Consider the following 23,396-nt stretch of genomic DNA (forward strand, 5'->3'; position numbering starts at 1 on the left):
GACATTTAAAGATTAAAAAATAAAAGTCTTCGTAGCTCTCCTAGCCAGTAGGGGGCGATGGCGGATGCGTTTGGGATCAGAGCACATTTATGTAAAGCAGAGAGTGAAGTCATGTCACCCTTATAGGAGAGATGGTGCTAACCTAAGTTAACCTGGTTTTAGTTCATTTTTATGGCATATTATGAGAAAAAAGCTACTAAAGCTCTTTGAGGAGAGATGGAAATCATACAGACACAGATTCGTCCCCTGGATGGTTTTAAATCTTCGTAGAAATGAAAGGTATTATTGAATTCTCACTTTTCAGCAGTGCTGCTTTAGACTGTCCTGATGAGCAGTTTGCTGTGTAGAGAGAAGCAGAGTGGAATAAAACCACACTGCAGCAAAATTACCGTCACTTCAGTCAAAGAAACACGCAAACAGCAGAGAAACAACGACCAAAATGACTTAAATAGAGTATTAGGTCAAAAATCTCCTCTCAGCTAGTCGAGTTCCCTATAAAACTGTAAAACTGCTGTGGAGCTTCATCCAGTTTCCATAAGCTCAGCAGCTGAAGCTCTGCTCTCTTAAAAAACATGGTTCTTCAAGAGTTCTTTAGTAAAGGCAGTGGTTCTATATAGAACCATGAACACTCAAACTCTTAGCATGGTGAAATAGTTCTAAAGACTGATGGAGAATGTGTTGGTTTTATATAGAACCAAAAAGGGTTCTGTTATTGTTGTGATGTCAAGCTTGTAACAATAGAAGAAAAGGTTCTACGTAGAACCACATGCAACACATTCACCATCGCTATAAAGAACCACTTCACCATGCAAAAATCATTTACACACGCAAATTCTATATAGACCCCTGGTCTTTACTAAAGAAACATTTTAAGCCTGTTTTCCGTACAAATAAACTATACCTGATGAGAAATACTACCATTTGAAAACTGCTAATCTATGAAAAATGTACTTGATACATGGAGCTGAATAAAAATAACTATTTAAAGTGGCATTCCGGCCTAAACCTAGTAAATAAAATGTAATTTGTCATGTTATGTAATGTTCTGTTGTGCAGAAAAATATCCCTGAGCCTCAGTGGTTTGACTGTTCACAATTTTTCACGATTGTTCACTCACTGTATTCTGCAAATATATAATAAAACCATTGGGAATCCTCCTCACAACAATTAAGGAATACGTTGATGTTCCACTCATGTAAAGACTAATAAATGCAGATATGATATTCAGCTTTACCATCAGCTATCTGGGTTCCATCTACACTAGCCATCTATTATTATTATTATTATTATTATTATTATTATTATTATTACTATAAATGCTATTGTCATAAGTGCCATCAAGTCAATTCTGACTCCTGGTTACCATATGGGTGTGTTGGGTTACCCAGCTAGCAGGCAAAAAAAAAAATTCATACAGCCCACTTTCCTGCCACTTTTAGATTTTTAAAAGTTCCTCCCACCTTCAAGATTCATCATCAGCAGGGGGTTTTCATCATCTTTAAACTAGAAAATCTCACTCTTTGGTCTATTGTAACATTGCTCTAGACGGTGAATAGGCATGTTTACAGCAGATGTAGCAATGGTTACAATTTTCATTTTGGCCGGAGTTCTCTTTTAATATCCAAACCCGCTCAGAAGCAGAGCTTTGTCTAGTAGTAGTTCAGCAAAATGCTCCACGTGGGGAGATGCACCACGGTTATCGGTGTACTGTGATAATGACACAGCTTGATATTGATTTTCAGTGTTAAAATATTAATACATAATACGTATTATATCCATAATAACATTATACTCCATAAAGTAGTGAAGTACCTGTAGTTTTTTTTACAATTCTGTTACACATGGTGTCCAAAAAGACAGTTTACTGCATACAAAAACCAGTACATTTCCTTTCTATCTGGTTTATGTTTACAGAACAGTTTAAGTCTCCCTTTGGTGTAATTTCAAGAGAATAAAACAGGTCAAAACAAATGAGCTAAGCTATGTCAGGCTTGTAAACATTCCTTAAGCATAGAATAGCAATACTCAGGAAGCATGGGTTCATTAACTTTATTAATACAAAGTTAAATATCATCTGATGTAGTGATACTGTGATTTAACTGGAAAATATTGCGATATAGAATTTCATTAATGCAGTGCTACAGCACTTTTGCTGTTGTGGTTCCCTCATGGTGTTTATTGGTCTCCTTTTAGAACTCTTCGCCGTGTGCATGATCGCGCCAAAGACAAAACCATAGAAGATGCAGATGTGCTGGGGACCCTCACGAGCCTTTTCACCGCACTGCTGAGGAATGACTGGAGAAAACAGACGGAGCAGCTTCGCCTGCTCCCAGCCGTCTCCCAGGAGAAGTACCTGGGGACACAAAATGACTTGTTAGGGATGCCAAAAATGGCTCCTTGTGCCACAATGCTGCACACACTGGGCTTCTGTATCGAGAGAAAGGCCAGCTCGCTCCCAACAGCAGGAATAGGAGTCTTCGTTACAGAAGGACAGGTGCCAAAAGGTGTAACTGTGGCAATGTATCCAGGTACCTCACACCTCACCATGTTTATGAAGGTTCCTCAGAGTTTTGGGTCACACTGTTTCTCTCAGTCAGGATAGTCTAATTGTCATTGTTGATCGGGGTGTTAAACTTGTGCGGCTCATCACATATTTCCAGTTCATCTGTAAATCTTTTTGTTTGTTTGTTTGTTTGTTTGTTTGTTTTCTTCATTTTTCTGGGGCTAAATATTTACATCTGACTGGTATATTTGCTTCACCCACTGGACACTGTGGCTGGTTACCTGACATACATGCTTACATGGTTAAAAGCGAACATAGAGCTCTGCATCCAAGAGGAACTATTGAAATTGACCTGAAGACCTCACACATTATTGGTAATAGTAGGTTTTGTGGTTAGTTGTGACAGACAAATTGCTATTGGCAGTCAAAAGGATTTGCTCACATGCACATATGCCATGCTCAGCTTTTGATGTGTTTATCCTGTCTGTTCGCTTAAAGTAAGAGAACCACAACAAATGATGGATATACCAACAAGACAATGCAAGATGCCACACAGGTAAGTAGAATTATGTGAAATTCAGGTACAATATAAAATCTATTGAGATCTTGAGGGGCTACATTGGGAAATGTGTGTGGAAAACAAAAATCCAACCTTCCAAACCTTAGGAAAGTATGACAAAAAGAGGTTGTCTTTGAGACTAGATGGCCTGCCAAAAACTAATCAACGCAGTGCTGACAAAAAGAACTGCTCAAAGTCTGCTTTTTGTAATCATCATGGCGCCAGTCCCAAATGGTGCCGTACCCAGCACGTCAGTCCTTCACATTTTTTTTAATATGAGCTAGTTTGCTTCAGATTTGCCACAGATTACTTGCAAAATGCAGCGGAATGACAAGTTTAAATCAATAAATCAATACGTTTTTCCTCACATCTGAATAGCATCCACTCTGATCTGGGGTTAGAGGCCTCTGTTGAGTGTGCATGGATTGAGCTAGCGATGCTCATTCTGAGCCAAATGAAACTCTAGTCTTATATTCTAGTTTTGACCTGATGTTGAGTAGGCTAATGGTATTGGGAATGTTTGTGTATTTGCTGTGTGGACTGCACAACTGCAAGTATTAACACACTGAAAAATGAAGGAAAATTGGTTTTCTTATTTCTCATTTGTTACTGTGATTGACAGAAGTCACTGAGAGTAACAGTGACTGGTTTTCGTAGATCTGTTTCTCATTTGTTGCTGTAACAGTGATTGTAACAGTAACATTGGTTATATTGGTCTGATAGAGCGACAAATGAAAGTAGTCGGTGAGAGTAACAGTGTCTGTAACAGTAACACTGACTGGATTTCATAGATCTACTTTTCATAGAATGACTACTCTTAAAAGCAATGCCAATGCCATTTTGTTTCTTGCTTCCTCTCAAGGGAGTTTTTCATGCCACTGTCACCGTTGACTTGCTCATTTAGGGCTCGGCCTAAATGGTTTCTGACAATGGCTGCTGTAAAAAGTGCTGTATAATTCTGTATCTTGAAATGAACTGAAATGCACACTAACAGATTATAGTGTTTTTCAACATTGTGTAGCTCCTCTAGTCTTGAAGACAATCACACTGCTTTTTCATACTTTACCAAAGTTTTTAAATGATTTAAAAGAATTACTTCTCACACATTCTTCACTGCTGTCCACAGACCATCCAGAGTGATTAGATTTTTCTTCTCAGCAAATTTCCTAACACAGCCCCACAAGATCTCAATGAGTTTTAAATTATGCCTGAGTTTCACTTAATGAACTGTGTGGCATCTTGCATTATCTTGGAATATCCATCACTTGTTGTGGTTTACTCTTTTAAGTGAACAGACAGGATAAATGCATCAGAAACATTTCAGTGTATGATGTGAGCAGTTCTTTTTGACTGTCAGTGTTGTTGTCTAGTAGTAGTAAATCAAGGAAACTGGATTTAGGGTATAATCTTGTGGTGTGCCACTCGTCTGAAGGGCTTCATTGTGGTAAAAAGTCTTCAAGTCCAGTTGTCTTGATTTACTACTACAATTCAGTGACCCTTTGCACCAATTCGACCATCAAGGACCATCTATGCAAACAGCCTCATCTGCGTGTCATACTCACCCTCCTGGTGAGATTGGTCCCTGCACAGACTCTGACTCGAACTATTTAATCTGAGACGCTGTTCACCTGGCTCACACTGTACTGAGTTCTTTACATATTCTTACCAAGGTGTCTTCATGATGGGCTTCTAGCAGTAGTTATTGGGGTTCATAAATCTATTTGTCATTGACACTCATTTTAACGGATTAGATTAGCAGATTAGATTAACGTTGGTTAATCTAAATACTTCTGGCATAGGTTATCTCTGGTTAATTTAGATATTTCTGTCGTTGGTTATCATTGGTTAATACACTATATGGACAGAAGTATTAGGACACCTGACATCACACCAACATGAGCTTTTATGACACCCCATTCCAAATCCTTAGCATTAATATGGATTTGGTCTCCCCTTTGCAGCTCTAACAGCTTCCACTCTTCTGGGAAGCTTCTACAAGATGTTGGAGTGTCTGTGGGAATTTTTGCCCATTCATCCAGAAGAGCATTTGTGAGGTCAGACACTGATGTTGGACGAGAGCCCTTAGCTCCGTTCTAGTTCATCCCAAAGGTGTTTGATGGGGTTGAGGTCAGGGCTCTGTGAGGACCAGTCAAGTTCTTCCACACCAAACTCACCCAGCCAGGCCTTTATGGACCTTGCTTTGTGCACTGGGGCTCAGTCATGCTGGAACAGAAAAGGGTCTTCCCCAAACTGTTCACACAAAGTTGGAAGTGTACAATTGTCCAAAATGTCTTGGTGCCAAAGCATTAAGATTTCCCTTCACTGGGTCTAAGGGGTCTAGGCCAACCCCTGAAAAACAGCCCCATGGCATTATCCCTCCACCAAACTTTACAGTTGGCACAGTGCAGTCCGGCAGGTAATGTTCTCCTGGCATTCACCAAACCCAGACTCGTCCATTAGAATGCCAGATTAAGAAGTGCTCCAGAGTCCAGTGGTGACGTGCTTTACAACACTCCCCCTGTTTGGCATAGTACATTTTGATCTTGTGTGCAGCTGCTCAGCCAGTGAACTCTTTAGTGATTCAACAGAGGACAGGCACTGCGGGCTTTAGCACTCGACGGCCCCACTCTGAGTTTGCGTGGTCTGCCGCTTTGTGGCTAAGCTATTGTTGCTTCTTGTTGCTTCCATTTCACAATAATAGCACTTATAGTTGACTGGGGCAGATCTAACTGGACAGAAATTTCACAAACTGACTTGTGGCAGAGGTTAGATCCTATGACAGTGCCATGTTTAAAGTCACTGAGCTCATCAGTACGACCCATTCTACTGCCAGTATGTGTCTGTCGAGACTGCAAGGCTATGTGTAAATTTTATCCATGTGTTAGCAACGGGTGTGGCTGAAATAGCTGAACTCAATAATTAGGAGGGGTGTCCCAATACTTTTGTCCATATAGTGTATCGCTGGTTATCTAAATACTTCTGTCATTGATTATAACTGGTTAATCTAAATATGGCTGTCAACTGACATTTCTTTTCTTTTCCATTGTCAACTCTTCGTTCTTTATTCATACTGGTCTTGTTGTGTTATTGTTTCGCTGACTGGTGTTGACCAGAGGAGAATGGGTTCCTCTTTTGAGTCTTGGTTCCTCTCAGGGTTTCTTCCTCTTAGGGATCTAAGGCCAACGCCCTTTGTTAAAAGCACTATATAGATAAATTCACCTCCACAAACAGGCCATAATCATAAAGTCTGAAATTTGACTGACCACTGTTTTAGCTCAGTGTTCAAGTCAACAGGACAGAAAGTCTTTAGGTCTTTAGTCATGCTTTCAACCTTTATTTATGACAGTTTCGCCTTCTGTTCTTCAGTTTAAGCCACTCAGACGGATCATAAATGAACTCTGTTATGTGGAATTTTCTCACATGAAAAGTGAAACTGAACTGGCTTCTGTCTCTTTGTCTGTCTTATGTGATTCTCCATGATGTTTCTTCTGCTTCCTTAAAATGTGATTTAACTGTTCTGTTGAGTTTTGCTGATACACATCAGGTTAGTTTTGTAGTTCAGCTTTAAGGCTAACTCGATTATTTTGTTTTCACAGGCACAGTCTATCAGGCAGACGAGCCGATCCTCATCCAGTCTATTGGAAACCCGTTTGTATTTAGATGCATTGATGGTATTTTGATAGACGGCAATGATAAAGCACTCTCTAAATTGGTGTTTCGGTGAGTATAGCCACTCTCAGTTTGTCTGACATGGATTTACAATAGTTACCAACAGAATCTGTGGTAAAACAAATTAAGGCAAAATGGGGGAAATGCCCCCCTTAAGAACAATACCCATTTACTGTAAGGATAAACCATGTATGTGCATAAGTTTATCATGTACAGGATGGTGATGTATAAACCTATGCATTGTTAGGGGAAATGAACTAGAACAGCAGCCAATTTTGTTTTTAGAGCACAAAAAAGAAAATCCTCAAAAGGTGCAACAAGATGCTGCCCTGTCTTGCATGAAATTGTTGTCTAGGTTTTAATACAGTGCTGTTCAAAAGTCAGAGACCAGTTTTCATTTACTTAATTTCAGTCAAAACAGTCATTAGGTAGAGGTTATTCATTTTCTGTGTCAGGAAAAAAGCAGAAAACATAAATTTGACTGAAAATTACACAGAAGCCTCAATGACCAAACATAACAACAAAATATTTCAGTATTTAGTGTGCGCACTCTTTATTACAGCTTTTATTACAGCTTCCATTATTTTCAGGAGACTTGCTTTCAGTTTTTCAAAGAGGCCTGCAGAAATATTTTTCCACACCTCCAAAGTTCAGTCATAGAAGTTGGTTGCATTTCCAGTTTTTCATGATCCAAATGATCCCAAACACATTCAGTGATTTTGAGGTCTGGACTCTGGGGTGGTCCATTGTTATGAGAACACCAGCAGCTTCTTTGTTTGATTTATAAATCTTCTACTTTTTTGTCCATTTCCTTTTCTGAGTGAGGGCTTCTTGCAGCTACACATGCTTTTGAGACTCATAGTGTTGAGTGTGTTCTTACAGTGGATGGATGGACAGAGGGCAAATGATCAGGAGAGAAAATAAGGAACACATACGCAGAGGGGCTTCTCACCTGGCCCTCTTCTATCACCCCAAAAGTTACCCAATATAAATTTGAGTAATCTGCAGATAGTTGGAAGTTCAGAAATCACAACTATATTCCATTCTGTCTTGTAGGTCGTGCAGTGGGCGGGACAGATTTGGTCCGTTCAGGTTGAGTGACATCTCATGGCTAACGCCTCACCCAGAGAACCCTCTAGCAGTGGGACAGTATGTGAACAATTGCTCCAATGGCAAGTGACTTAATGAACGCTCACTAAAAGTGAAATACGTTTAAAGGTAATATAGATAATCTGCATCCAAAACTGCACACAATACTACACAGTATCATAACAGTGCACCCTCATTAGTTGTGCATTCATTAGTGTAGTATGTACAGTACAGTAGCATGTTATTTTGGGTGCAGCCACAGTTTCTATGGTAAAACAGACAGGGTCAAAGACTGCTCAGTGTTTTTCAGCCTTATCTCAATAGTCCTTATCAGTAGCATATGGTGCTGAAGCAACTGCTTACTGGCATTTATTTTAAGTGTGTTGTGATTCTGTTTTTCGTACAGAAAATTGGATCGAAATCGTTAAATCACCGTACTCTGTGATTGAAAAATGTTGGAGTATTCCTTTCGTGTTTTTCCTGTTTCAGATCATCTCACGACTTACCAAACCTGTAACCAGAATCCATGTTAGAGATTCTTTTATTCTTTACAGAAAGTGTTTTTTCTTTAGTGTTGCTCTTACGTTGCTCATTTCTTTTTGACAAACCTTAATTTTTTAGAAGGTATCTTTAGAGTTTAGTGTTCTTCCTCATTAAACACACCTGATTCAGCTCATCAGTTAATTAGCAAGGCCTTCATGAGTTGATTTCAGAGGATTAGAAGAGGAAAAACACTAATCACTGCAGAGCTGTGATCTGGAAGGAACCCAGTTTGACGCCCCTGCTACAAAGAACTGGCTAGGTTTAGGCTGAAGGATCTCTAACTGTATTTTTTACTGCAGTCTTTTCCAAATAGATGATTGTTGAGAGAAATCAGAATACCAAGGCAACATGATGCATTAAGACTTTTAAGACCTTGAGTTTGCTTAACAGCTGCTTTTGTAGTCATCCTTACTAAGGCTCATTTGTTTAACCAACCTAGGTTTGTTTGTTTACCCAATTTCAAGCTGCCAATAAAATATTACATTTTTTTTAATAGGATACCTGGCCTACATTATATTTACAGCGTTGGCGATCACTGTTTTTCAGAATGGCTTCCAGTCTAACCATGTTACAGAGGAGTTTTGCCCAGGGACACTCATTGGTACAGTATGATGTGCTTGCCTGGGTGGGGAATCAAACCCCAGTGTGGTGGGTGGAGGGCAGAGGTGCCTAAATTTTCCACTTATGAAACCATATAATACTTGAGACATGGTGCATGCTCAATGGAAACATCACCCTTCTTGTGTTCAGATTACGGTTGGTATAGTGTGGTGCAGTGGTCCCCAACCCTGGTCCTGGAGAGCCACCTCTTTTCCAAAGTCTCTGATTCACTGGATCAGATGTATTAGAGTTAAATAAGGAGTGGGACAGCTTATTGACACAGGTTGGGACTAAACTCTGCAGGAAGGTATCTCTCCAGGACCAGGGTTAGAGACCACTTGGGTAACACTGTTGCCCTACACCCAGCAGATTGGGGTTCTTGGGCAAGGCTTCCAACAATACCTCTACTACTGTAGTTTATCCTTTACAAAACGCTATATTGTATTGGCAGAGCAAAAAAATCTAAGTTGGTTAAACAAATTAACCTTAGAAAGGATGACTACAAAATCAGCTATTGAGGTGTAGTGATGTTGTCCAGAATTCTTGTTTCTTTTAGGGACCCTTTTTAATGGTAACCTGTTCTCTTGTTTATCCCTAGAAAAGGCTGCCAATGTCTGCTATCAGGAATTTGATGTCCCTGACGGTTTTCCTCTGGAGCTTCGTCAGTATCTTCCCAATGTTAATTACAGGACAGACGTACAAAGGCAAGACACCAGATGTTCAGATTCATTTGAAATCGTTTTGTTTTAGTTCTTAATTGATGTGCTTGTCATTTTCTGCCCGGTACTGCTGAAGCACATCCATATTGTTTGCCACTATTAATTTTTCTTCTGCTTTCTGTCTTTTTCAGACCATTGCGCTGTGTTGTCCTTGTGTCACTAAGAGACATTAACAAGGGTGAAGAGCTGTTCTCTAACTATTATACAATTGTGCACTAGACCGATCATGGCACATAAATAGTCTTATAAAACTTTTTTTTCTATGGCCCATTGGAAATCAATTTCTGTTGTAATGGACTTTTAAAAACCCATTAAAAGTAAGTGAGAGTTTGAACCTAATAGAAGTTGTTATTTATCCAAACATCAGTAATTTCTGAGAACTTTCACAGTCAGTTGACAAGGAGTTTGGGGGTCGGATACGACTCTAATTTTTCACTTTTCATTGGATTTACAGTGCTTTTCAGTAGACCGTGCTCAGGTGGTTTGAGTAGGGTTGTAGTCAAATAAGCCCACCACTGATGTGTTATTTAAAGGGGGGAACTTCACTGATTTTCACATATTTCTGCTAATTTTAATTTCAACAAAGTAATTTGGAGTGGTTTGATGTGAAATATTCTGTTGTAGAGAAACTTACCAACTTACAGAGAATTGTTCACTGCAGTGCTGATGGGAACCAGACGCTTTAGAGGTGCCTCTAAAAGCTCTCTCACTGGATGCTATTATATAAAGTGTTATTGCCTGATGCCTAAGACATTGTACATTCAGAAAGATTCATCCGATTTCAAAATGATTTATTTCACTTGTAAATCATTACAGAACAATGCAGTAAATTGTAAATAGTTTAAGTGAGCATAAAGTTTATGTAATTTTACAAGTGCTCAGGATGAACCTCCTCCAGCTGTACAGACAACATCAACGCCATAGTCAAATTCATTCCATACTCGATTGAGCATATCGGGTGTCACTCTACTCTTTCAATGCGAATTCTGAGATCTTCCAGTGTCGTGGAACCAACGCCGAACGCTCTGAGCTGTTGGAGCTTCACTGCCGACGAAAACGACGTCGCACAGTTATGATGGATTCACTCTTATTGAAGTGGAGAACGCAAAACGCTTTCTGCTCAGGGTCGCCACCTCCTCGCAGACTGAAGGGAGCCATCAGAAACTCTCTGACCCCCTCTTTCAACTGGTATGTGATTGGTTCCTAGGCGCCTCACAGTTGGAAAAATATGGTGCTTTGAAATCGGATTAATCTTTTTAAATCATCCTAATTATCAACATTACACATAAAACCCAAGGAGGCACGTGTGGGTTCACTGCTAGAAATGGATGGTAAATAAAATGTACGCTATTTACGTTGTAGACCTTGTGACCCCCTGGTTCCCATCCCCACCATTGTAAAGAAATCCAGGTTGGTATTTAATGACTTAACCACTGTTAACCACAGATGTTTATTTACAGCTTTAAAGATATATAACCAAATAAAGTTGGAATATGGGAAATCTACTCTAACACAGGTTCCCCATAAACTGGCCAATAATTGTTGCACTTAAATTTTTCACTTTTCTGTGCTTTGTTAGATGTACAAGGCTAACAAGTAATTGGTGGATAGACAGACTAGACTACTGATTGTAGAAAAACATTAAAGCTCCAACATCTGGAGTGTAACTTCATTTAAACATGCATTGGCAAAGATAGATTTGCTCTTCAATCTCGTCTTGCAGATCAAGATCAGAGATTTTGGGTGAGAAACTGCTTAGGTGTTAACCATAAAAGTAAAAGCAAATTTGTGATAGTCAAAAAAACGTTTGTCATTATATTTCAGAGACTACAAGAAAACAGGAACTTTGTCTTTTAAATGGTATGATGAATAAATTGTGCTTAATATGAACAATAAAAAAGGTCAATTTTGGTTTCAGGTTGACCTTAAAAACATGTATGATCTCTGCATTTTGTCAGAGAGTACAATAGTAAAGAGGGCAATGAGACAATGACAAGTGAATATAACTTGGAAAAAAAATGGAAAGGAAAAATAACATCAGAGCAAGTCATAATATTTCCAGAACTTTATTCCTGGATCTGTTTGCCAGTTGTTTAAGTATAACATAAAATACAAAATAAAAACCAACAAAACAGAAACAGTGTCTATGTACAAACATTATGAATGATAAAATTTCCTTTTGAATAGTAATTGCTGTTTGATTGTCTATTTAACACTATAATTTCTTTACACCAAAATAAGTGTTAAAGAAAAATTTTTTTTTACTGTAATGCTTATCGTTTTTTTCCCCAGCACAAAAATTGAACGAATGAAGAAAAAAAATGACTGTTTACTTAACAAAACTTAACGTTATTCTGATAAGGAGGGTTTTTAAATTTTTACATTTAAATTCTTGCCCCTGGAAGCAAAGGACCATCACTACATTTACAACAATTTTAAGCTAGTACTTTTCATACAAACTTTGGACATGAATAAGTTACTTCACCAACACAGTTTCCTAAAGCTCTGTTCAATCCTTGGAGGGACAGGAGAAATTAATTGCACAACCTACAGGACTCAAATTTGAGAATATTGTTTAAGTGTATTAAATAAATGCATCAATACACATCCTTCAAGTATGTAATGAAAAACAAAAAAAACAGAATGGAGAATTCTGGCCTCAGGTACAGGAAACGATTTTACATAGTGCGAGCCGTCCTCACTCTCCCGCATCTCTCACCAGCCTTAAAATCCTCGGAAAAGACCTTTCTCAGGCTTTAAAAACGGGCCAAAAAGCTTCCGTTCTCTCCCAAAGAGGCCATTGTCTTTGTGTATTTTTTTTCAGGTAGATTTAAACATGCAAGTTTTTTAATAAGCAACAAGTGTTAAGGCAACACTGCAAATAGGGCCATGCCTTAACCAGCAAACATTCTTTCTCTCAGACAAGTTCAGTAAACCCCCTAAGACGTAATAATACTGTACATTCAACTACTTCACTAGTTACTCTGTGAAGACGGAGCTCAGGTACGCTCTACTGGGTTTGCGTCGGCACGGACCCCCCGTGAGACCCCAAAAGCGCTGGGCCGGCAGTGGAGGACAGCTTAGCTGCACACGCCATGTACTGAACATCGAACACACTACACCCACTTGCAGTTTTAAGTGAATAAATAAATAAATAACTCTCTTCTTAAGCGAATCTCTCGTAAAGCAAAAAGAAAAACAAACAAAAAATATATATATAATCAGCTAAACGGTAAAGCAAGTAAAGGCATTTCTGTGGAATACTTAAGTTACAGACTCAAAAGCACAGATTTCAAAGTTTTCAAGTTCAAGTCTGTTTGCCAAGGAAGAGAAAGTGGGAAGGTTATGTTGGTGTCTGTACATATTTACAAATTATTGCCATATGAGAGTACATAAGAGTTCACGAAGGAAAGCCATATTGAGGTAAATATACTTGGATCATGTCAGTAAGGGAAATGAAGAACAGAGCTGAGAACACGCTCACTAAACAAGGGCTAAAAAGGGTGTTTATCTGGAAACCCATCTGTTCTTAGTGTAAACCCCAACCAATTACATCAAGTCACTCCAAGATTTACATTACTTGGATTGGTCAGTCTCGCGGGTTCAAATAAGGTCAATAATAACCACGTCTGGGTTGAAATTACTGTAGTAAATGCATAGATAAATTTAGGTCGACAGCCGCTTCCCTTTGTGGATCATTTAGATACAGAGCTGATTTTTCTGTCTTGAGCGGTCCGACCCTACCTACCACTTCTCGAAACATAACCTGGCAGTGAGAACAAGGTTTGGGGGCCACATGATGCAGTCGATGTGGATATATACATAATTGGCTATTGATCATGGGTGAGCTAATTTACTACAAAAACAAACATCCCAATTAATGCCTGCAACTAGTTATCATAAGCTTGCTAAAAAGATACCCATGCAAACAATTATACTTCAAATAAAGAGTCACTCTAGGGAACGAAACGATGGACAGAACAACTGGTCTCATAACACATCGAAACACAGAAAAGGACATGTGCCAGTAAAACGTCAAAATTCTTCTCGTTTTCAAAAAGAGGATCTTAGAGTACAGCTAATATTTGCTCTGTAGTGACCAAAGTGCAGTCCAATGGTCTTTATAGCAATAAATACCCCCCAAAATTCAACAACCATTTGACTACAAACAGAACTGCAAAAAGGGAGCATATAAAGAGCACAAATAAATAAAAGTTACAAAAACATGTATTACACTCTTTGTCGCAGTGTCTTCCTTCCTTATGACAAGTGAAAAGATCTAATGTTGCGTTCAAATACCGGGGAGGGATTTGGGAGGGGTGATCATAATTACTGTTCATTTATAGAAATCTACAAATCTTTGTTGCAGCTACAGTAAAGCTCAACTGACCATATATAAAAAGGTGGCATTTCTTATGAACCGTAGTATTTTCCCTTGTCAAATCAGAGTGACTAAAGCCTTAATTGCGGAACCGCTTAAATGTACGTTGATGATTATGATGAACATGCCCTGGTGCCTGTGAGTCTCCTTTAGGATGAACAATGGCTCCATTTACAAAAAGTCTTCTGGTCTTAATAAAAGAATTTCCAAACATTTGGAGTCATCGCATAAAAGCTATGTAAGCCGAGGTGTAGGTACCGGTCAACACTGCTGAGTACCAACAGACTGTTGTGGCAGACACACCTTGTCATCGATAAAAATGGGGGAGTGGGTGTATGAGACTGAAGGTTCTGCAACTCTTGTGGGAAACTACTGACATGAAGTGAAAGTCCAGACCCTTCACTCCATACCACAAGTTCAGCTTCCACAGTATTCGGACAGGATACATATGACACTTTCCAAAATATTCCGGACTGAAAATAAATGGCTGTATTAACTCTTGAGAACTCAAGATTAAGGTCTGTACAATAAGACATCACTGATGTCAGAGTAAAAAAAGGAATCTGTACATATATACACGCAAATATACATAATTAATAAACAAAAACAACAACAAAAAGAAATTGAATTTCCAGTGAGCGGCTATATACATGGTTCGACTGCAAGTGGTCCCATCGAACCGGAGCGAGGCATTTTTGTTTCATGAACAGTTACTCAGACTGCAGTGCCGTGTGCTGATGTAGTGTGTGGCTTCCCATGTAGCTGCCAGCCTCGCTGGCTGAAAGGCTGCCAAAGTCAGTGACGGAAACAGCCATTTTGGCACTGGTGATGTGGTGCGTGCGGCCCTCGAAGTCCACGCCCATGCCGCGGCTGCCCATGGCCACCTCGTTCAGGAAGGGCTCGGACAGGCCCATCTTCAGCCTCTTGGCTGGCGGCCTCTCGCAGTCGTCGCTGCACACGTTGAGCTGCCCGAGGTCCGAATGGTAGAAGCCAGAGTCTAATAGATTGAGGCAGTCGCCATCTCCGTTGCCGGAGAAACTGAGGGGCTCGTCGTGGCCCAGGGGTCCGCGGTGGAGGCCGTCCAGAGGTGAGAAGTTGTAGGAGTCCAGGCAGCTCACATCGCCAGGGTTACACACTGATGCCACGCTGCTGGTTAGTGCTAAGAAAAGGGATAGGATGATGTGTCAATTCACTGTTTTATGTCCCCAGCTTCATCATGGTGTTACAAGTTTATGAATATGCAGTTAGGCTGCAACAAACTATTATTTTTATAATTGATTAGTCTACTGACTATCCAATCAACCAACTTGTAGTGAAATTAAACTAAACCAAAACAGTATTTGCCCTTAAAGAAACTGTTTGGTAAAAAAACTTCTCTCAACCCACTCAAACCACATCCAGGTCCTCATTACAGTTGTGCAGACTTCTTAATGTGGTTTAGGTCGCAGTATGGCTTACTGCAAACTATGAAAATAAATAAATAAAGTAAAACTTCACCAGCAGCAGTGGAGGAGCAATTCATGAAGACCAGAATGCGATTTGAGCAGGGAGAGAAGAGGGAGAGAACTTTTGGGCATGTATTTATGTAAAAGATTTGGGTGACTATTAATGTCCAGTGTTTCTTAGCATGTTAGCACCATCACTACACTAAAGATGCAAAATTAAGACACCAAACATACTTTCAGGGCAAGTGGAAAATGTGCAAATTAGATTTTTCGCCAAACCATTCCTTTAACGATTCTAGTAGCGTATTGCCATTTGTTGTATCACCTACATGTTTCATATGACCATTACAGAGTGTTTTATGTTTTAAATAAAAATAAATAAATAAAAAATAAAAATAAATAAATTAAAAAATTAATGTCACTGACCGTTGACACTCTGGTCACTCTGTCGACCAATCATTGCACCCCTAGCAACTATGCTTTTTTGAACCTGAGCCAGTAAACTTTACTAAAACATTGCCAATATTTTTCCTTTAAATCACCACAAGCAGCGTTACATTAAAGCCAGTCATGACAAATATCCAATTTCTGCCACAGCAGTGGGATGGACTCACCGGAGAGGTCGCTGGCGGTGATTGAGTTCAAGATGTTGAGCTGCTGGTCAGCTGAGGGCTCTATCCTGCCACTGCTGCTGGAGCAGACGGAGCCCGAGCCATCTACCAGACCCTCTGCTTCGTCCACCAGTCGATCCATCAGGTCCCTAGAGGGCCAGAACACAAGACACACGGACAGATCAGCATCAGCTTTCAGGTTTTTACCCTTTTCCTTGATTTGTCAATGAAACTGGCAACGTTTACACTTCAAAACACTCACGTTACACCAGGGTAGCTGCTGTACTTCTTTTTCCCAAATCGATTTTGCTGGACAAAGAAGTCGAACCGTTCTGACTTTTTCCACATGTAGTAAAACGCAACACATTCTGCCACAGTCCTTGTATTAACCTTGAGGAAGTAAAAAGTAGTAAGGATTTTCCTGCAAAAACACACTTTGTACCTATGAAGCAAGATATGAGCCAAAAATTCAGTAATGGCTTTGTCACTATTAATAAAATTTGTTCTTACTTTGTGCTTCTGAATGAGGTGGAAGTTCTTCTCATATAAAAGAAGAGCATGTTCAAAGTTTCGGCATTCTTCTTCAGACCAGGGGTGCATTTCATCTAAAAGAAAAACTTCAGTCAGTTTCATCTCGCAACTGTACGAAACAAGTCTCAAACAGTCACGCGATACACTAGCCAACATACCCTTTGAAGATTTTTCATTGCTGCGATACCGTTCAAGAGCTTCATGGATAGTGTAGTTGCACTTAACAAGCTCATACAGGGCCTGCAGAGAATAAAGACTTAAATTATTGCTTTCATTACTACAAAAAGTAGTAGGAATTTACTATTTTATAACACTTACATGAAGCATTACTTGCTCACGCATATATCAAAGAAGTATATATCAATTCACTGGATTTTCAAACTCCCAAACATAAAAAGACTAGGTAACAATCTTACCTGTTCATTGTCTCTAACAAGACACTCTCCATCTCCCTCTATAGCTCCATCAGTACTTGACAGGGTTGCCTCTTGCAAGAAATCTTTTACTTTCGACTCTGGTAATACATTCGGTTTCCATAGTAATTGATCTTCGTCCTCATATACTGCGGATTGAATGGAATAATGTTAGAAGACAAACAATTTTCAAACTGGGTGGTTTGCATTTCAGTGTAATCATGACACACAGGAAGTATGACTACAGGGCTCACTCATCTTTACCACAAATGTCTATGGTGTTATGTTTTACACACATTACTGGATTTCAAAATACTGCAGCTTTCTGACGCTGATGGTGACGCTAAACAAATTGTCCACGATGAACTGTTTAAGGTCCAGTCACATCTAAACTTGCCAGCAAATTTTCACAAGTGAAATTATATTAATTTCTATTTTAATTTCCATTTTAATTTCTGCAGCAGAACATACCCATCACTCTACTGCTGGTAACAATATATTTCACGGCCATTACATATACATTTTGCTACACATCAATGTGCAGCATTATGCCATGACAAGTACATAGTTACGTGATGTAATTATATTCACCAACCACATGAGTTCTCTACATCTGTTAGATAAGACTCAGTGTGTGGCATTATACTCCCACAACTATGAGACTACCGGATATGATTTTGCTCACTTTTGTGTCGTTACTGTTAATAACTGCAAGTGCACTGCCATTTTTACAGCCAATCTTCCGGACAAGCCTTAGCCGTGACCATTTCGCAAGGTGACGCAAACTGCGAAACTGCAGCTATTGGGTAAAGTTAGCAACTTACCCTTCTCATGTTCATCATAGCAGGTAAGGGAGGGAATTTCAGCTTGGTATTGAGATCCAACCATGATTTCCTGTCAAAGTAAGTCAAAATATTTAACACACTCTTTACTCAGGTAAAAGCTGAAAATATCAGGAATGTTTGTTCCAAACTACCAAATAAATAAATATCAACCACAAGCGTATTGTTTCTTACTACTGCTTGCAACAAAATCAAAGGCAATTTTAAATTAAATGCTTTCATGAAAATACCAGGCCTCACCTTTCGAGAGTCCTCAGTGTTCAGACCATCCTCCTCACCTTCAGACTCTTTGTCGCCATCGTAAATAGTGTTGGCTAGATAAGAAGAAATTAAGTGGGATATTAGATTATATTTGTAATGTACTTCACAGAATGTCACCATTTCATCTGAACAATTTCATGGCGAACCGTTGCACCTTAACTACCGACAATATTCATATGGGGGAATATTATATCATTCCTTATCAGGAGAATTTCAGCGGATCTAAAACAGAGGGACCACATATACATACATACATACATACATCATCTAAACCGCTTATCCTTCTGGGTCGCGGTGGGGTACTGGAGCCTATCCCAGCTGTCATTGGGCGGAAGGCGGGATACACCCTGGACAGGTCGCCAGTCCATCACAGGGCAGACAGACGGACATACACACTCACACCTAGGGGCAATTTAGCACGTCCAATCAGCCTGACTGCATGTTTTTGGACTGTGGGAGGAAACCGGAGTACCCAGAGGAAACCCACGCAGACACGGGGAGAACAGGCAAACTCCACACAGAAACGACTCTAGTCGCCCGGCCGGGAATCGAACCCAGGCCATTCTTGCTGTGAGGCAACAGCGCTACCCACTGCGCCACCGTGCCGCCCCACAGGGACCACAGGCACTCTAAAATACTGTTTGTGAACTTCAGACCAAGTAGTTTGGTGTCAATGTGTTGATTCAGTTGTTGCTGTTTTTAAGACAGCAGTTATCAACATTAAACATTACAATATTTTTAAGTCGTGTAACGACAGTTAAGGCGACTGTTGTTGACAGGCTCCCGAGTATTAGAGAAATCCGGTTTAATGAGACTAACAATTTAGTGAAAAACAGGAAACGTGATATACAGCAGGGCGCTACATCTCTCACTGTCTCACTCGACACAGCTGCACCACAGAGCCATGTGCCCTCTCCCATGTTCTATTCCCAACAGACCTTAAAATCAGTTAAAAAAATAAAAATAAAAAAAATAGCACATTACACTATGTGTGTAGATTTATCTTTTTACAAGGTAAAGACAAGCAGACAAAACGTCTTGCACATTTTCACTAAGCTGGAACACTGACCTCAGTAGCGATACTTGTGAAAATGTTATCCAGCTCTTTTAGCTAAGAATGCAATCAGCATCATAAAGATAGCAAAGGAATAATTTCTTCTTCTGTAAATGCTTAACTTTATCCATCAAATGGAGTTCTACTTAACGAGCAGTTTTAAAAGCATTTTCGCATTATTCATTGCCTAGTTTGGCTTAGAAACAACCCTCTTTAAGCATACCAATATAATAAACATGTTCAAAAAGTCATCTGCTCTGACCTACTTATCCATCCATGGCACTAATAAGACAGCCCCCGTCCAAATTTCGAGTCTACTACCGCCAAGCGCATCTTTCTTGAAAATTCTTTGTCTACGCCACACTTACAACACTCATATTCCTACCCATATAATACCATTCGTAATATACTGAACTTCTCCCATCACCCCAGTACCTCTCCAGCTCAAATGAAGCTAAATACAGGAATTGGAATATTCGTATCAGTGGGTATTGGTATCAAGTCAATATCAGTAGAAATTGCTGGATCAGACACTAGAGGGAAAAAAATAATACGAACTAATTTTGTTACCCATCAAGCCTGAAATAGCACAGTCACATTGTGTGAGGTCATCAGAGCTTGAAATATATGTTTAACATGTTCTATAGACCATGTTCTATGTGCAGCAATACAGTTTTAATTGTAAAACAGCTGAAGGCTAACATCTCACTACATCAGCACCGCTCAGTGTGAGAACAGTGCATTTAAATGTACACAATTTTGGACAACTGATTATTTCATTGTAGCATATTATTTAATACCATTTTATTTATCTGTGTTCTAGTGGCACCTATTATTGGCACTACGAGATAAGCGGTGCTATCCTATCAGGATTTATTCAGCAGTTTAACTGACAGATGGGCCTATTCAGGTCGATTTCTGACTCCTAACATAATATGGTTCAGGTTAAGTGAGTTTTGGACAGAATTTTTTTGGGCTCTGGTACGGTTCGGACTTAGAACACAATGCTGTGTGCCGGGCTGGGCTCGGACAGACTATTCTGTAGCTGCATTCAGGTTCAGACGATAATTTCATGCCTGATTGAAACTCTACATGTCATGTTGTTGGCTGTGTATTTCTTCCTGTGAGCTAGAAGAGAGTTTATGATGCATTACATACCTAAGAATAGAGAATTCCACACTCCGTGACATACACTGAATAAACCCCTAAGCAAAATCTATCTACTGTACTCTGTAAAAATAAATTCTCATCCTGTGTAACTGTATATTTTATGTTATGCAAGTTGCATGGTTCCACTTTTATTTCTCAACATACAGGCATGTTTTTTTTTTTTCTTAACTAAAAATGACAATGCAAAAATCTATTCAGCCCTATTACCAACAACAGGACTTACAGCGAAGAGTTCTGGGGAAGAAATCAGTGGTTTCATGCGAGGTCACTGATGGTGTGAGATCATCAGCAGAAGACTGGGTTTCTTCATCATCTCCAGACAGCAGATCTTTAGCAATCTCCTCCTGTTCAAAGAAAATGACAATCGTTTCTTTTCCGTTACAACATACAAAAAGAAAAAAAAAACTTTATCGGACATTTTTTTTTCCTCCTTTATTGCTATATTACAAAATGTAGCCTTGACACAACCACTAGGCACTATTCAGACATTCACTCAAGTGATCAAAACTAAGTCAGTAAGGGAGGTCAGCACCTTTAAATGTTCCAAAAGACAGTAATAATGCAATCTTAACTTACTTTGTCTAACGTCATGTCAGGGTAACTCATCCGTCAGTTCCACAGACGAGCTGTCCGCACTCGAACCACCAACAGTGCTGACTGATGGTTCATACCTATACAAGGCCAACAGCTCCTCCAGTGGCATGTTCCCCTCCTGTTTAACAAAGTTTTGGTTAATTACAAGAACATATGACTTCATACAAATCATCATTAACAGACCTTTACTGAAATAATAATAAAAAATATATATACATATATCAGCATAAAACAGGTGTTTAGATTTGACCGATATAATTAACCAATACATATTTATTGTACTCCCGAAGTGCTGAATGTTTAGGTAACACTGAAAAACTGCACTAAAATGTCTGCCTTTTATTCACTTTACTGCAGTTGTTACATTGCTCTATAATGCTATTCCAGGCAGATGTTGTCACAGTTTCTAAATGTTAATGTACCGGCATATGGAAAATATCAGCCCATGATTCCCTTATCGGTGCTTCCCTAGTTAACTGGCCTCAAAGACTATATAGATTAAATAACCTTGCTACTATACTGAATAAAAAGCATTGCCTCCAAATAAATAAGCATTACCTTCTCCAGATCTGCTATCTCCGAACTCACATTTGACTCTCCTTCCCGCATCTCTTCTTCCTCTAGAGTATGCTCATCGTCATAATCATGGACCAACATGTCTGCTGTTGGGTCAAAGTCGTGATCCTCTGATGACAAAGAGCCAACTGCAAATGACAGGAAAAAAAAACTTTTAATATTTAGCAAAATATATTAAGATGATAAAAATAAACATGAAGCACAATTTGTCACTCATTTACCTGGACTTGTACTTCCCAAGGAAGCCTGAAAAAATAAAAAAATAAATCAGTTAGATTACAAGAAACAAAGGGGTATTCCACCAATTTTTCGAAATCTCTGAATGATTCAGCCCGTGAGATGTAAACAGAGCCATTCAGAGTGGTTTGATGTGAAACGGTTCATTATAGAGAAACTTGTAAATTCAGATTTCTTTACAGTGGTGGTGACAGAACCAGGGGGTCGCTATGTTTACAACACAAATATAGACTATTCTAAACCACCAGTGAACCTACATGTGCCTTCTGAGTTTTTATATATGTAATGTTGATGATGGTAAAACAGTAGTATATCTGAAAAAATAAAGATTTCTTAGGGGACTATTCTGCCTAACAACGCCCTGCATATAGCCCTCCACCATGAATGAATTAAAATACATTTAAGTCAACACTTTAGCATAAAACAATCATATAACAAAGTATGAGACATCAGGCAGCATATATCAAACCATTTCATGTTAAAACTTTCTGTGAGGGAGACTTCAGAGGCATTAAACTCTTCAGATGTCTGGTTCCCATCACCACCACTGTGAACAATTTTGACTCGGCAAAGTTTGTCTAGAACGGAGCATTTCACAACCACTCTGAATGACTTTGTTTACATGTTAACCATTTAATTATGTCTAATTTTTTGAAAAACCGGTGCCCTTTAAATTAACTTGACATCCAAGCTTCAAAACACACCTAAAGTGGCCATTATAGGCTATTTATCAGGACGAAAGCAAGTTCAAGCACAAACAAAACATTCCAGTAACACACAACCGAGCGAGGCATCGGTGCTCTCTCTATAAAGAAGTTCACGGGAGACATTCAACGCAAGTTACACAGGAGTTTGCGTTAAAAGACAGCGTCTAAGTTCGCGACTACCGCTATAACGTTACTAGATAACCATTTTAGCACCACTCACCGCTACAAAACTGTATCTCGAGGTCTGGAACTGTCTCTCATAGCTAAAGACGGCTCGACATCACTACTACGCGGCTCAGATAAACCGGCTTGCTGTCGCTCTCTCTCACTTATCCTGAGGTAAATTTATTTAGCGGAATATTTCCCCACCTTCCTCCAATTAATACAGTGAAGAAAAATATTATTTCTGGCTAAACCGCGCTCAAATAAAACTGTGAAAGCAAAAAACGGATGAAAATAATCGGGTTTGGCTCGTAACATTGCTTGGCAGCGCTAGACTTAAATATGTAGGATAAAACAGAACTGTTTTAGTCAGAAATAGCTCATGTTAAACCCTCCCGTACACGGAATTTCAGTAAATACGAGCTCGGCTAGCAGCCCGCTGCTAAACGGCTGCGTTTAGCTGGTTAGCTAGCGAACTGCCGCCCGGCCTAAACGCCGACGATACGAAACCCGACTAGCTTCTAACCGTCCTTTTTGGCGTCAAATCCCCTAATCTCCCGAACTTAACGCGCATTTATCGAACATAAGACGTTCATGACGACAATCGAGCAGAAATAGTTCGACTTGGTGCCCCAAGAAACGAGAAATTAACGTTAAAGCTGCGTCGCCTAGTCCGTCTTTTTCCAATCTTACCTCCGCCATATTGGTACCTTTCCGATACTAAACGGGC

General features: G+C 39.5%; 2 protein-coding genes across 3 annotated transcripts; one reads left to right on the top strand and one right to left on the bottom strand.

The window, feature by feature from the left end:
- Positions 1–105: 105 nt before the first annotated feature.
- setd9 (SET domain containing 9) lies at positions 106–10,016 on the top strand. Of its 2 annotated transcripts, XM_036595880.1 has the most exons (6): positions 106–279; positions 2,194–2,528; positions 6,659–6,782; positions 7,788–7,903; positions 9,562–9,667; positions 9,814–10,016. In XM_036595880.1, exons 1-6 carry the CDS (start codon positions 182–184, stop codon positions 9,899–9,901), a joined length of 867 nt encoding a protein of 288 aa, XP_036451773.1. In that variant the 5' UTR covers positions 106–181; the 3' UTR covers positions 9,902–10,016. The 2 variants fall into 2 exon arrangements, with proteins under 2 accessions (XP_036451773.1, XP_036451775.1); XM_036595882.1 differs by lacking the exons at positions 9,562–9,667; positions 9,814–10,016 and adding an exon at positions 8,910–8,964 and having other exon boundaries at positions 7,788–7,949.
- Positions 10,017–11,732: 1,716 nt separating this feature from the next.
- mier3a (mesoderm induction early response 1, family member 3 a) lies at positions 11,733–23,396 on the bottom strand. Its single transcript, XM_036595041.1, is given in 14 exon segments — positions 11,733–15,222; positions 16,123–16,268; positions 16,382–16,509; positions 16,630–16,724; positions 16,809–16,890; positions 17,067–17,212; positions 17,888–17,957; positions 18,146–18,219; positions 20,614–20,734; positions 20,967–20,987; positions 20,989–21,102; positions 21,543–21,688; positions 21,782–21,806; positions 23,360–23,396. Coding segments are annotated over 14 exon segments (1,626 nt in total). The 5' UTR covers positions 23,369–23,396; the 3' UTR covers positions 11,733–14,773.

This window comes from Colossoma macropomum, unplaced genomic scaffold (assembly GCF_904425465.1).
Source record: "Colossoma macropomum unplaced genomic scaffold, Colossoma_macropomum, whole genome shotgun sequence".
Lineage (NCBI taxonomy): Eukaryota > Metazoa > Chordata > Actinopteri > Characiformes > Serrasalmidae > Colossoma > Colossoma macropomum.